Consider the following 15,958-nt stretch of genomic DNA (forward strand, 5'->3'; position numbering starts at 1 on the left):
TACACCTAAACTTGGGCTACACTGACACCCCTGTCATAAACCATCACTACACTTAAACTTGGGCTACACTGACACCTCTGTCATAGACTGTCACTACACTTAAACTTGGGCTACACTGACACCCCTGTCATAAACTGCCACCACACTTAAATTTGGGCTACACTGACACCTCTGTCATAAACCATCACTACACCTAAACTTGGGCTACACTGACACCTCTGTCATAAACCATCACTACACCTAAACTTGGGCTACACTGACACCCCTGTCATAAACCATCACTACACCTAAACTTGGGCTACACTGACACCTCTGTCATAAACCATCACTACACTTAAACTTGGGCTACACTGACACCTCTGTCATAAACCATCACTACACCTAAACTTGGGCTACACTGACACCTCTGTCATACACTGTCACTACATCTAAACTTGGGCTACACTGACACCACTGTCATACACTGTCACTACACCTAAACTTGGGCTACACTGACACCTCTGTCATAAACCATCACTACACCTAAACTTGGGCTACACTGACACCTCTGTCATACACTGTCACTACACTTAAACTTGGGCTACACTGACACCCCTGTCATACACTGTCACTACACTTAAACTTGGGCTACACTGACACCTCTGTCATAGACTGTCACTACACCTAAACTTGGGCTACACTGACACCACTGTCATAAACCATCACTACACCTAAACTTGGGCTACACTGACACCCCTGTCATAGACTGTCACTACAATTAAACTTGGGCTACACTGACACCCTGTCATACACTGTCACCACACTTAAACTAGGGCTACACTGACACCCCTGTCATACACTGTCACCACACTTAAACTAGGGCTACACTGACACCCCTGTCATACACTGTCACTACACTTAAACTAGGGCTACACTGACACCCCTGTCATAAACTGCCACCACACTTAAACTTGGGGTACACTGACACCCCTGTCATAAACCATCACCACACTTAAACTTGGGCTACACTGACACCCCTGTCATAAACCATAACCACACTTAAACTAGGGCTACACTGACACCCCTGTCATAAACTGCCACCAACCTTAAACTTGGGCTACACTGACACCCCTGTCATAAACCATCACCACACTTAAACTAGGGCTACACTGACACCTCTGTCATAGACTGTCACTACACTTAAACTAGGGCTACACTGACACCCCTGTCATAAACTGCCACCACACTTAAACTTGGGCTACACTGACACCCCTGTCATAAACCATCACTACACCTAAACTTGGGCTACACTGACACCCCTGTCATAAACCATCACTACACCTAAACTTGGGCTACACTGACACCTCTGTCATAAACCATCACTACACCTAAACTTGGGCTACACTGACACCTCTGTCATACACTGTCACTACACCTAAACTTGGGCTACACTGACACCTCTGTCATAGACTGTCACTACACTTAAACTTGGGCTACACTGACACCCCTGTCATAAACCATCACCACACTTAAACTAGGGCTACACTGACACCCCTGTCATAAACTGCCACCAACCTTAAACTTGGGCTACACTGACACCTCTGTCATAAACCATCACTACACCTAAACTTGGGCTACACTGACACCTCTGTCATACACTGTCACTACACCTAAACTTGGGCTACACTGACACCCCTGTCATAAACCATCACTACACCTAAACTTGGGCTACACTGACACCCCTGTCATAAACTGCCACCAACCTTAATCTTGGGCTACACTGACACCCCTGTCATAAACCATCACCACACTTAAACTAGGGCTACACTGACACCTCTGTCATAGACTGTCACTACACTTAAACTAGGGCTACACTGACACCCCTGTCATAAACTGCCACCACACTTAAACTTGGGCTACACTGACACCCCTGTCATAAAACATCACTACACTTAAACTTGGGCTACACTGACACCTCTGTCATAAACCATCACTACACTTAAACTTGGGCTACACTGACACCTCTGTCATACACTGTCACTACACCTAAACTTGGGCTACACTGACACCCCTGTACATAAAAACTGACACCTCTGTCATAACTGTCACTTAAACTTGGGCTACACTGACACCTCTGTCATACACTGTCACTACACCTAAACTTGGGCTACACTGACACCCCTGTCATAAACCATCACCACACTTAAACTTGGGCTACACTGACACCTCTGTCATAAACCATCACTACACTTAAACTTGGGCTACACTGACACCCCTGTCATAAACCATCACTACACTTAAACTTGGGCTACACTGACACCTCTGTCATACACTGTCACTACACCTAAACTTGGGCTACACTGACACCCCTGTCATAGACTGTCACTACACCTAAACTTTGGCTACACTGACACCCCTGTCATAAACTGTCATCAGTGCAACTCACCAGTACGGTCAGCCCAACTCACCTGTGTCATCAGTCCAACTCACCAGTACGGTCAGCCCAACTCACCTGTATCAGTCCTGTAGTTTTGGGTAGACACTCATAGTATTCATCATGCAACAGACCTGTAGTATTTGGTCCTACTCACCTGTATCTTCTGATTCACAAAGAGCTCCTCACAGATCTTGCGATCTCTCTCAACCAGCCCTGCATGATGGATGCCGATCCCAAAAGCCAACGTCAGTTTTAAATTTGTCTCTTTGACTCCACTGATGATGTTCTCCATCTGCCACAGACAGCCATGTTATACACAATGTACAGTATGCCTCTCAGATCTATCTCACACTCATTTTCCCAGAACATTTGAAGGTCAGAGGGTTTGAATCACAATAACCACCTCTGACTGAATCAGCAAATTTGAAATATTTTTCACAACAGAATCTATTATTCAAATATTCAATATGATAGAAAGTGAGTGAGTGGGGTTAGTTTTACGCCGCACTCAGCAATATTCCAGCAATATGGCGGCGGTCTGTGAATAATCCAGTCTGGACCAGACAATCCAGTGATCAACAGCACGATCATTGATCTACGCAATTGAGTCAACCAAGTCAGAAGGTCTGATCACCCGATCCTGTTAGTCGCCTCTTACGACAAGCATGGGTTACTGAAGTTAAATTCTGACCCGGATCTTCACGGGTCCAATATGATGGCAAGAAAACATGTTAGAAATTTACGTAAATAGTGCCTTTAAGATTTTATGGCTTATATGTCCCAAGTGTGGAACTTCACAATTCCTGCTATTCAATTACTGTTGTGTTCCGAACATTTGTATTCCACTGATGACAGGACCAATAGGTGAAGAAATTGCACTCTGAGTCACACATAGTTGTATTGAATGCAATTCTGAACACATCAGAGCTCCGGAAAAAATAATCTAAACCAAATAACAAATTTTAGACCTATTTTAATGATGCAACATGTAATCGGCAGAGTGAGTCTGGGATTTCAAAGGTCAAACTTTCTGGACTTCTGACATTAAACGAGCCCAAATACAGTTACACACCTGACCATGAATCTCAATTTCAGCTGAACAACAAATCCTAATGACCATTCTTGCCAAAAATACAAGATCTGTTTCTTACTCCACCTTTCCTGTACACAAAGAAGCCATTACTGAAATCTGAAAACAGTTTATTAAATGATTATAAAGTTGGATGTGGGACTTTTCCCATGTTCAAGAGATGTTATTTATAATAATTCTAAATAAATGAACAAAATATCACAATATAAATTTGCTCTGCATATCTCCCATAGATATGGACGGTGATCCCCAAATTTGAAAAAAATCCATTCCAGTATGTTAAAGTTAAAGGTTTTTTTAAACAAAATTCACTAGCTATTTCAAAAATGAGAAGATTGAATCCAAACTTTGCACCGCACCCCTCCATTAGAGAAAGCTATTTTTCCAAATTTGAAAATATTTTGACCAATACTTTTCAAGTTACTCGTTGAACAAACATTTGTAAGTTCAATTTTTTAATGGATGTAATTCTTTAAAAAAATGAAAACATAATCAACATTTACTTCTCTCCTTCAGACAAAGGACGTGGTCCACATATTTGACAACAATGGAAGCAGTAGTTTTTGAGTTTTTGGTTGAACAAATGTTTTGGACAAATTCCTTTTAGGTCATGGGTACAAAAAGCCGTAAAACCTGAAAACACATACTTTAATCTATATTCTAAGATGCCTAGCTGTTAGAACAATCGAAAAAAAAAACATTATGAGACAATAAAGGCATAGTTTTATGATGACGTAACAATTGAATGACGTTATCCCGTCACTGCGCCATTCTAGTGTGCCCCCTCGTAATCGAATTATTTTACATTACGTCACAATGTAAGTGACGTCACGATGCATGTCAGTTGTCATCGCCTCGTACGGCCTCCTACAGTAAACTACTCCGTTGCATCCCGTTTCTTGGTTTGCAGTTGCTTCACGCAGCTAACATCACTGGTGGAAACATTACGTTTATGTTTTACGACGGTTAAAATGTGTCAATTCGACTCACAAGTTTTCAGCGACACGGTAACGTTCGCAATGTTTACATTCCCACAATGCAATCGTGGAATGTCGCTTGACTATTCCGCTTCATCTGGATGTACTGATCTAAACTTACGTTGGTAGAAGAAATGCGACGTTGATATTGCCCCATATGGTTTACGTTAATGACAGATGTAATTAAAATAATTCAGAGAAGATATTTAATCCGAACGTAAACCGTCATCAAACTGTTATCATTTGTTTTTCTGGTAGCGTTAGTCTTAACGTAGGGGCAGACACATCAATAGAACAGCGCACCAGTTAGCCCTGTGCGAGGATTCTTAATTTAGGTCACCGACATAATCATTTGTTTTCTGCCTTAAATTAATCGTAATTATCCTTAGAAAGTATTAAATTTAGCATCTTAGAAAGATAAAGTTAAGCTCTACCCCAATGTGTTTTGTAATAAAGTAAAGTATAGTTTTGCCCTGAACTATTATAACATCAAAGCACTCGGACTACCGTCCTCGTGCTTTAATTATAATAGTTCAGGGCAAAACTATACTTTATTACAAAACACATTGGGGTAGAGCGAACTTTATTTCTTAAATATACATTGATAGTTTTGTCTGAGTCTTGGTCTGCATTCAAACAACTGAGAGACAGAGTCTGAGAGATAAGTCTGGGATGCAATATCATGTAACGATGGATTGTGTCATGGAACGATGGATTATGTGATTGAAAGATGGATTGTGTCATGGAATAATAGATTGAGTCATGGAATAATGGATTATGTGATGGAAAGATGGATTGTGTCATGGAATAATAGATTGTGTCATGGAATAATAGATTGTGTCATGGAATAATGGATTGTGTCAAGGAATAATGGATTGTGTCAAGGAATAATGGATTATATGATGGAAAGATGGATTGTGTCATGGAATAATGGATTGTGTCAAGGAATAATGGATGATAACAGGGCACAATGGATAATGTCACCAGCTTCATGGTGCACTCCACAGTGAGAAGGTAACGACCCTGGGACCCACCAACAGGGTTAAAGTCACATAGTGTCACCAGCATGTTTTGAACAGGCCCAACTGGAGGAGTTAGAGCGTCAAGAGATGCAAGACTTTACCCTGGAAGGAGGAGTTACATCACACCTCAGGACATCCACCATGGGGGACATTTTTGGGGAAATGCAAACAGGACTTTTCCTAGCATTTTTTTAAAAGATTTTTAAACCACTATCCTCCCCTCTCATCAAATGGTTATCCCAGAAACTACGTGAAATACAGGCATCAGTTAATAACAAACTATATATACTGCTTGCCACCATGCTGAGATATATAACTGTATTGTGGCTTGTATTTATGGGCTGGCTGAGTGAGTGAGTGGGCCTCCTCATGAAACAACACAGCAGCTCATGTAAATGCACCTACACGTCTCATGTCACACAAATATATCTCAAGTCAACATAACTAAGGCTCTAAATAGTGGGTCTGTATCAGGTGAGTATCGGGTGAGTATCAGGTCTGTATGACGTCAGTATCGGGTCAGTATTGGGTCTGAATCAGGCCTGTATCTGGTCTGTATCATGGTCAGTATCTGGTCTGTATCATGGTCAGTATCGGGACTGTATTGTGGTCTGTATTGGGTCAGTATCATGGTCAGTATCAAGTCTGTATCATGGTCTGTATCGGGTCTGTATCAGGTCAGTATTGGGTCAGTATTGGGTCTGTATTGGGGCAGTATCAGGTCTGTATGAGGACTGTATCATGGTCTGTATCGGGTCTGTATGAGGGTCTGTATCATGGTCTGTATCGGGTCTGTATTGGGTCTGTATCAGGTCAGTATCGGATCTGTATTGGGTCAGTATCGGGACTGTATTGTGGTCTGTATTGGGTCAGTATCATGGTCAGTATCAAGTCTGTATGATGGACTGTATCAGGTCTGTATTGGGTCTGTATCAGGTCAGTATTGGGTCAGTATCGGGTCTGTATTGGGTCTGTATCAGGTCAGTATTGGGACAGTATCGGGTCTGTATTGGGGCAGTATCAGGTCTGTATGATGACTGTATCATGGTCTGTATCGGGTCTGTATCAGGTCAGTATCGGGTCTGTATTGGGGCAGTATCAGGTCTGTATGAGGTCTGTATCAAGTCTGTATCAGGTCAGTATCAGGTCTGTATGAGGTCAGTATTGGGTCAGTATCAAGTCTATCATGGTCAGTATCGGGTCATGTTTTTAATTTACTGAATCTGTTGTAGATTAGTCTGCAAAAGTGAGGTTTGACTATACTTCCTGTTTGAATTATGTTTCTAGCAGTTTTGGAAATTTTATGGCTCTTGGTGAATGTACATAGTGAAGTTCATAGCAATTCCTTTTTATAGGTTAAAAACTCCCTTGATCTGCTGTAAAAACAGATAACATGGGTATTGACATATTTTATTGATGCTTTATACTTTTGTATTTGAAGCCTTGTTACCCCATCAATACAGTGGAGACACTCCACAGAATCAAGTCAAATCTACCAGCTGTTGCACACTGTCATGATTGTCATTAGTAAGCTGCTTTCAGCATGGTGCAGGAAAAACAAAATATTTGAAGGCATTTAGCACGATGTTTCATCAGAGTAGATTTTGTTTACACTGACAAATGGTAAAATGTATCAGCACATCCTCCGATCTAACATGGCCGCAAAACAATGTCACATAATAGGATGTCCAGGTTGTTGAGTTATCTCTGGTAAAACAAGGTAGAGTAACAAACAGCAATGAATATTCATGAGATGACGTCTTGTTCATTTTGCAAAATGTAGTTTAGACGGTTATATCTAATTTCAGTTCATTGCTTTTGAATACCTTCAGTTTAAAGAAAATAAAAGAAGAAATAAAAAATGCTATTCAATATATTTTTTTTTTATCGTATATGATCAAAGGGAACCAATTCACCATGTCATTGATGTGTGTACCAAGTTTCTACAAGATATACTTAACAGTTTCAAACAATTACAACAGGGCTTTTTGTCATTTATAGCTTGGAGCCCTAACAACAGCAGCAACAACAACAGCAGCAACAACAGCAGCAGCAACAACAACACCAACAACAGCAGTAACAACAGCATCAGCAACAATAACAACACCAACAGCAGCAACAACACCAACAGCAGTAACAACAACAGCAGGAACAACAACACCAACAGCAGCAGCAACAACTACAACAACAGCAGTAACAACTGCAGCAGCAGCAGCAACAACACCAACAGCAGCAGCAATAACAGCAACAACAACAACAGCAGCAGCAACAACAACAACACCACCAACAGCAGCAGCAACACCATGTCTGTATTGTCTGCATTATGTCCAGACTCCACCTACAAACCTTCAACCTCAATACACTCTTAATGTCTGCCATCATATGCAGCTTAACATGTAATTGATTATTCCTATCAATTACAACAGCTGTTTAAATAATTTTGCTTAGCACCATGACATGTTTCTCATCACACCAACCGCTCATTACAGAGGGCTCGACATCAGCAGGTGGGTCCTATCTACCAGTTTAAAGAAGTTCACACTTACAGAATAACCAACGAGGTACGAGTGATTCAAGGAAATATGTCTGAATTGAAATAATGTTCAGTGCCAAGCCACTGAACATTATTTTAACGAGGGAATATTTCCCGTAATCACTCTTACCTTGGTTATTCTATTTATTACCCATAATGTAATTTAAAAAGAAGAACCACGAAATAAAAAACACCCAGAGACAGGACTTGTGACCTCAAACAGCTGATTCGTATTCATGTGCGTATTAAACCTAACTTCTCCCGCAGTAATAACATAACTGCGCTATGGAAAATAGTACCTCATAAAATCGCTTTAAAATACAACAAAAATATTTTTTATGGAATAATTTATTAACATTTGTTAATATGATAAAAATGATCTCTTCAATGCAATATCATTGAACTTAATAACAGCTAAAACGTTATTCAATCAAGTCAGTGTGCTGGAACATCGTTTATTCACGACTGATGTGTGTCTAGTGACGGCTGATGGTGTAGTGTTGAAACACACTTTGGCAAAAAACCTGTCAATTTTGGCGAAAGTCAACAGTTAAAAGTTGGGAAATCTAAAATATAACCATCCCACAAATACATCTTGAAAAAGTAAGGTCCCAGTAGCGTTAAGCAGTTCCAAGAAGGATAACTCTAGTCGGAATCCGAGTCAATGGGAAGAATATGCCTCTTTGGAGCATATGGTCGACTGACAGAGTAGTCATTTGAGATGTTGAAGTGGAATACACCACCATTAATTGTACCTGAGAATAGTGTATGTACAGCAAAAGATTTACGGCATGTGACAAAGACTGTGGCCTCATTGGTGGCAGTCTGAGGCTGAGGCTGATTGGTAAAGTTACAAGGGTTTGACAACAATTCATTGATGGACTGATGTAGTTTCTCATTAATTGAAGAGTAACTGTTTATTGATTGAACATTTTTGTGCCCGGAAATATGCATGGGATGGATGCTGTAGCAGACTCACTTGTCACACTTTTAGGCAACACCTTTAGTCGGTATCTTGTGCTTCTATTTCCCCGAATTCAGTTTTAACAACAAACAGGTTGTAGGAATTCAAGGGCTGTAAAATTCTTATCACTCTTCCTATTAGGTCACTGTCAACTTTAACTAGGTCTGCAAACGACACTCTCCAACCCAGACTTCTCTGCTTAGCTGACCAATCAACATTGAGAATCACTTAAAAGCACATGTGCGATTATCACAAAAAAATCACCTGTGTATCCTAGTCCGTATGGGTAAAAACAGACTAAACATTCTCTCCCTTCTCAGCAGTAACCACATACCAACAGCTCATTATAGAGGCTCTACACCGCCAGGTGGGTCCTATCTATAACATTCTCTCCCTTCTTTCCCTTCTCTTCTCAGCATATAACCACATACCAACAGCTCATTATAGAGGCTCTACACCGCCAGGTGGGTCCTATCTATAACATTCTTTCCCTTCTCAGCAGTAACCACATACCAACAGCTCATTATAGAGGCTCTACACTGCCAGGTGGGTCCTATCTATAACATTCTTTCCCTTCTCAGCAGTAACCACATACCAACAGCTCATTATAGAGGCTCTACACCGTCAGGTGGGTCCTATCTATAACATTCTTAACATTCTTTCCCTTCTCAGCAGTAACCACATACCAACAGCTCAATATAGAGGCTCTACACCACCAGGTGGGTCCTATCTATAACATTCTTTCCCTTCTCAGCAGTAACTACACATACCAACAGCTCATTATAGAGGCTCTACAGGCTCTGCCAGGTGGGTCCTATCTATAACATTCTTTCCCTTCTCAGCAGTAACCACATACCAACAGCTCATTATAGAGGCTCTACACCGCCAGGTGGGTCCTATCTATAACATTCTTACCCTTCTCAGCAGTAACCACATACCAACAGCTCATTATAGAGGCTCTACACTCGCCAGGTGGGCTCTACAGTAACCACATACCCAGCTCAATATGGGCTCTACACAATCAGGTATCTATAACATTCTCTCTCCCTTCTCAGCAGTAACCACATACCAACAGCTCAATATAGAGGCTCTACACCGTCAGGTGGGACCTATCTATAACATTCTTTCCCTTCTCAGCAGTAACCACATACCAACAGCTCATTATAGAGGCTCTACACCACCAGGTGGGTCCTATCTATAACATTCTTTCCCTTCTCAGCAGTAACCACATACCAACAGCTCATTATAGAGGCTCTACACCGCCAGGTGGGTCCTATCTATAACACTCTTTCCCTTCTCAGCAGTAACCACATACCAACAGCTCATTATAGAGGCTCTACACCGTCAGGTGGGTCCTATCTATAACATTCTTTCCCTTCTCAGCAGTAACCACATACCAACAGCTCATTATAGAGGCTCTACACTGCCAGGTGGGTCCTATCTATAACATTCTTTCCCTTCTCAGCAGTAACCACATACCAACAGCTCATTATAGAGGCTCTACACCGTCAGGTGGGTCCTATCTATAACATTCTTTCCCTTCTCAGCAGTAACCACATACCAACAGCTCATTATAGAGGCTCTACACCACCAGGTGGGTCCTATCTATAACATTTTTTCCCTTCTCAGCAGTAACCACATACTAACAGCTCATTACCCAGGTAGCATGCCATCATCGGCCTGACGTCGGCTGATAGTCGGCACCGTCGGCTAAAATCGGCATCGTTGAACAGCGCTGGGCCGACAGCGGGCCAATGTAACCCAGTAAACACATTATATTTTCAAAACATGTTCATAAGGTTTCAAACTGATTTATCCAAAACATTTTCGTCAAAAAACAGTCACAATCTTAAAACAATTCTCTCAACTATTTAAAAGCATTAATTATTCAAATGTTTGTTTAAAAGTTGTTCATGAAGAAAGAAATGTTACCGCTGAAAGGACGTCGGAATGACGTCACTGCGTTCACGTCATATTTTCTCAGCACCCGCCATCTTAGTTGAAGTTCATTGAGGACGGTACAACAATGTCATTGTGCAGCAACAAATGGAACTGTATCATCGATCTGACCTCGGTTGCGGTAAGTTAACTTTACAGTCACTACACGGTTGTTGTTATGTTTATGTAGCTATACGTTTTGATATTCACTCGATCGTGCTTCTCAGAAATCGCGATGTTTTGGGCAGCCGTACACGATCTGTTAGATTCGATGTTGTTAGGCTTCCAACAGAAAGTATTATGTATGCTGTTGTGAAGGAGACCTAAGGGAGTTTGCACCATATTAATTTTATGTTGGATACAAAATTTTATTCAGCTATCAATGGCAAGCAGTATATGTTCTTAACCAGAGTTCATGTCAGGCGGACATTTGTCGCTATTACGTTCGGTTTTCGATCTAGTAAGCGTATGCACATGCAGCTCATAAGCCAGTGACACTTATTGTCATTAATTTTGTTACATGTTATTTCTGAAATATATATTTTTTGATTTAACATTACACCTTAGTATCAAATTTCTAAGCTATGAAAAGTTCGCTCACTTCAGTCGGTGGGAAAAGTTGCATCAAACTTATAACACGCGAAAATGGGGAATCAAATACTTTCTGGTCTCACCTGACTGTAGGCTATTAGTTACCGTCATAGTCTGCTATCCCGTTATTTAAAATGAATGTTCAGTCAGAAATGACCGAAGCATACTTGGTAAGTTACTGTAACGCTGACTAAACTAAATGTTGATCATCCCCATGGTTGTTGTGGTTTTGCTTGTCTAAAATTTCTCCATGTTATTTTCAGTAAAATGCTATGTCTATATTATCAAAGTAAAGTGTTTACATTGTGTATTCTTCAATTTTCCACAAACGAATCAGTTTATCATTTTGGGGACATTTATATTTCTCTTCTAAACGAGCCAGAAATAAATATGTTTCCTGTGCTATAACGGGCGCTGGCGATGACCGATCCTCGGCAATGTTCATTCGGTTTTTCGATCACCATTTTTTTCATGATACAGTATTAATTATTAAAATTTACTTAGTCTTTGTTCAGGAAATGTAGACCAAATAAATTTTTATGGTTTACTTGGTTCAATCAAACATTTTGCCAATGAGAAAAAAAAAAATATAGTGATGAAAACTGAACTAATCTGGTTACAATGCTCAAGAATCTCTAAATCATACTGCAGCAGTAACTGTTCCGCGTGTAAGGCGTGAATCATGTAGCTAGTTACAATAGCTATTTAATATATCAATTCAAGTTTGTATTCAAGGTTAGAATGTATAGAAGCGCTGTCCAGTAATCCATGTCTGTTGTAAAGGGGCAGAGTTATTTCCAACCCAACTTTATACACGTTGGTGTTAAATCTACACACGTTGACCCCCCAAAACTTTAGGCTATAATTATTATACAATATATTTCAGCATCGGACTAACAGCATCGGAATCTAGTTCAATTTGTAACTTGTTATAATGTGGAACATTGTTATTTTTGTTGCAGCAAGGGCGAATATGAGACACAAGAATTCCGGCAGATGCAAACAGAAGTGATGGATTTATTGAGGATTACATCAAATAATCCAGGAGCTGTGAATCAGTAAACGTAAGTAAATCTGTTAATGTCATTGTCTATATATTTGTTGGTGACATTTTGGCTTTTTATTGCAGTGTACCTGCACTCAGCCTCTGACCAACAAGAGTGGTGGGGTAGTGGTTGCTATGCAGTGTGATTTGATACTATTACCAAATTAGGCATTCAAGGGTTTCCATTATTTTCCATTGTGTGCTGGTGTCCATCAAACACTTGCATATACATAGGTGGTGGAAGACTTCATTAACTGATTATTGTCTCTTGATTTGACTTAATACACGTACTATACATTTGTTTTCTTTATTTCAGAAAAATGGATAAAGTCGAAACCAAAGAAGAAGATTCTGAAATAATCTCGAAAAGTGTACACGTTTTCTGAAAGAAATTAATAAAGAGTGTTGATTACATGTCTGCCATTCTGTTTTTTATGTTCCTTGTTAAGAGTAACAATGTCTATTTTCCATAGACATGTAACCTTATTGTTAACGGTTAGTGTTTTACTGAAAAGTTAAAACCATATCTTGACAGAAAATGTTATTACAACGTTTCCTGAACCATAAACATTCACATGGATAAAAGGTTTTCAGAAGCCTTTTTGGTGGTTACTGAATTTTATAACCAAACGTTCATAGAACACACTGTTTCTGGAACCATACGAATTCATAAAAAAAACATTATATGTTTAGGGGATGTTTCTTCACATTTATATATATGTTTTGATACACATTTAAGATAGTATTCATTTATGAATTGTGGTACGTGCTATCAAATATGTATTCACCGTTGAGAAGTGAAGTGAGCAACTAAACTAACTGGTAAAAGAAAACGATACCAAGTCGAAATCACTGATATTACAAAACGACAAACCACCATTGTGTAAAAGGAAAGTGAATTTTAATAACAGGTGTATGGGCATATGTATGCACATGCATGTTACCCATACACCTGTTATCAAAATTCACTTTCCTTTACAAAATGGTGGCTTTGTCGCTTTGTAATATCAGCTTTTTTCGACTTGCACGTTCTTTGCCCGTTATAGTTTATTATTGCAGTGCCTATAAAGTGACGACGTTGGGCCGATGCAGTGCCAGTAAGGTATGCCGACGCTGAGCCGACGTAGGGCCGATGCAGGGCCGATACAGGGCCATTGAAGTTTGCCAACGTTGGCCCGATGTCTATACGATGAGCAAAACTTCATCGGCCCGATGAAGTTTGCCGCCGTCGGGCCGATATTGCACACGACGTCGAGCCAATGTCGGGCCGATGATGGCATGCTACCTGGGTATAGAGGCTCTACACTGCCAGGTGGGTCCTATCTATAACATTTTTTCCCTTCTCAGCAGTAACCACATACCAACAGCTCATTATAGAGGCTCTACACCGTCAGGTGGGACCTATCTATAACACTCTTTCCCTTCTCAGCAGTAACCACATACCAACAGCTCATTATAGAGGCTCTACACCGCCAGGTGGGTCCTATCTATAACATTCTTTCCCTTCTCAGCAGTAACCACATACCAACAGCTCAATATAGAGGCTCTACACCACCAGGTGGGTCCTATCTATAACATTCTCTCCCTTCTCAGCAGTAACCACATACCAACAGCTCAATATAGAGGCTCTACACCACCAGGTGGGTCCTATCTATAACATTCTTTCCCTTCTCAGGAGTAACCACATACCAACAGCTCAATATAGAGGCTCTACACCGCCAGGTGGGACCTATCTATAACATTCTTTCCCTTCTCAGGAGTAACCACATACCAACAGCTCATTATAGAGGCTCTACACCACCAGGTGGGACCTATCTATAACATTCTTTCCCTTCTCAGCAGTAACCACATACCAACAGCTCATTATAGAGGCTCTACACCACCAGGTGGGTCCTATCTATAACATTCTTTCCCTTCTCAGCAGTAACCACATACCAACAGCTCATTATAGAGGCTCTATCTATAACATTCTTTCCCTTCCAGCAGTAGCCAGGTGGGTCCTATCTATAACATTCTTTCCCTTCTCAGCAGTAACCACATACCAACAGCTCAATATAGAGGCTCTACACCGTCAGGTGGGACCTATCTATAACATTCTTTCCCTTCTCAGCAGTAACCACATACCAACAGCTCAATATAGAGGCTCTACACCACCAGGTGGGACCTATCTATAACATTCTTTCCCTTCTCAGCAGTAACCACATACCAACAGCTCATTATAGAGGCTCTACACCGGCCAGGTGGGTCCTATCTATAACATTCTTTCCCTTCTCAGCAGTAACCACATACCAACAGCTCATTATAGAGGCTCTACACCGTCAGGTGGGACCTATCTATAACATTCTTTCCCTTCTCAGGAGTAACCACATACCAACAGCTCATTATAGAGGCTCTACACCGTCAGGTGGGTCCTATCTATAACATTCTTTCCCTTCTCAGGAGTAACCACATACCAACAGCTCATTATAGAGGCTCTACACCGTCAGGTGGGACCTATCTATAACATTCTTTCCCTTCTCAGCAGTAACCACATACCAACAGCTCATTCTAGAGGCTCTACACCGTCAGGTGTAACCTGACACAAAGTCCAATTGGATCCTAAAGATGATCTGTCCTAAAGATGGATAGAACCTGAAGTGCAGGTGGCTCCAACAATGATCTGTTATTACGATGGGTTGGATGTCCAATTGGATCCTAAAGATGAGCTGTCATTAAGACGGGTAGACCCTGAAGTCGAACTGGATCCTAAAGAATCTGAAGTCCATCCGATCTGTCACTAAGACCTTGTTTTGGAATTACAGACGATGATCCTTTTCCATATAACAGTTCAGTGACGTTTAAAGCAAATATTTTCAAGTAATTCTAAACACATTTAATCATTTCTGTAAGTAATATATATCTGTCCCTGTACTCTTGCCATTTTTCATCTTGTTTAAAGCTTATAAAGCTTCATCGCGAGTTATTTTGCCTCCTAATTTCAAGCCCTGTGTTCTCACCATTCAGGAGCACTACATATGAATATTCCTAAAATGAGTTTATTAAGTATATACTTTATATTAATACTACTGCACTTATTGTGATAGTGTGTCACATATCAAGATGTACAATTGTTAAGTGGGCTTATACCAGGGTCACACCCTGTCCAGCATCCCTTCCTCAGTGAACTTACACCAGGGTCACACCCTGCCCAGCATCCTCTCCCCAGTGGTCTTACACCGGGATCACACCCTGCCCAGCATCCCCTCCCCAGTGGGCTTACACCAGGGTCATACCCTTTCCAGTATCCCCTCCCCAGTGGGTTTACACCAGGGTCACACCCTGCCCAGCATCCCTTCCACAGCGGGCTTACACCAGCCATACCCTGTTCCAGCATCCTCTCCCA

The 15,958-nt window shown here is 40.9% G+C and overlaps 1 protein-coding gene and 1 long non-coding RNA gene across 2 annotated transcripts in view; one reads left to right on the forward strand and one right to left on the reverse strand.

The window, feature by feature from the left end:
• Positions 1-15,958, reverse strand: part of LOC124279147 (activating signal cointegrator 1 complex subunit 3-like) — a 294,552-nt gene that overhangs the window by 192,768 nt on the left and 85,826 nt on the right. Inside the window, 1 exon segment of the mRNA XM_046714949.1 lies at positions 2,571-2,708. Within this exon segment, the coding sequence (XP_046570905.1) occupies positions 2,571-2,708 (138 nt within the window).
• On the forward strand, positions 10,996-12,990 carry LOC124279150. Its single transcript, XR_006899304.1, has 3 exons — positions 10,996-11,082; positions 12,494-12,595; positions 12,893-12,990. It is a non-coding gene; the product is annotated as an uncharacterized LOC124279150 (long non-coding RNA).

Source organism: Haliotis rubra, unplaced genomic scaffold, assembly GCF_003918875.1.
Source record: "Haliotis rubra isolate DU_JTF1 unplaced genomic scaffold, ASM391887v1 Scf247, whole genome shotgun sequence".
NCBI classification, from domain to species: domain Eukaryota; kingdom Metazoa; phylum Mollusca; class Gastropoda; order Lepetellida; family Haliotidae; genus Haliotis; species Haliotis rubra.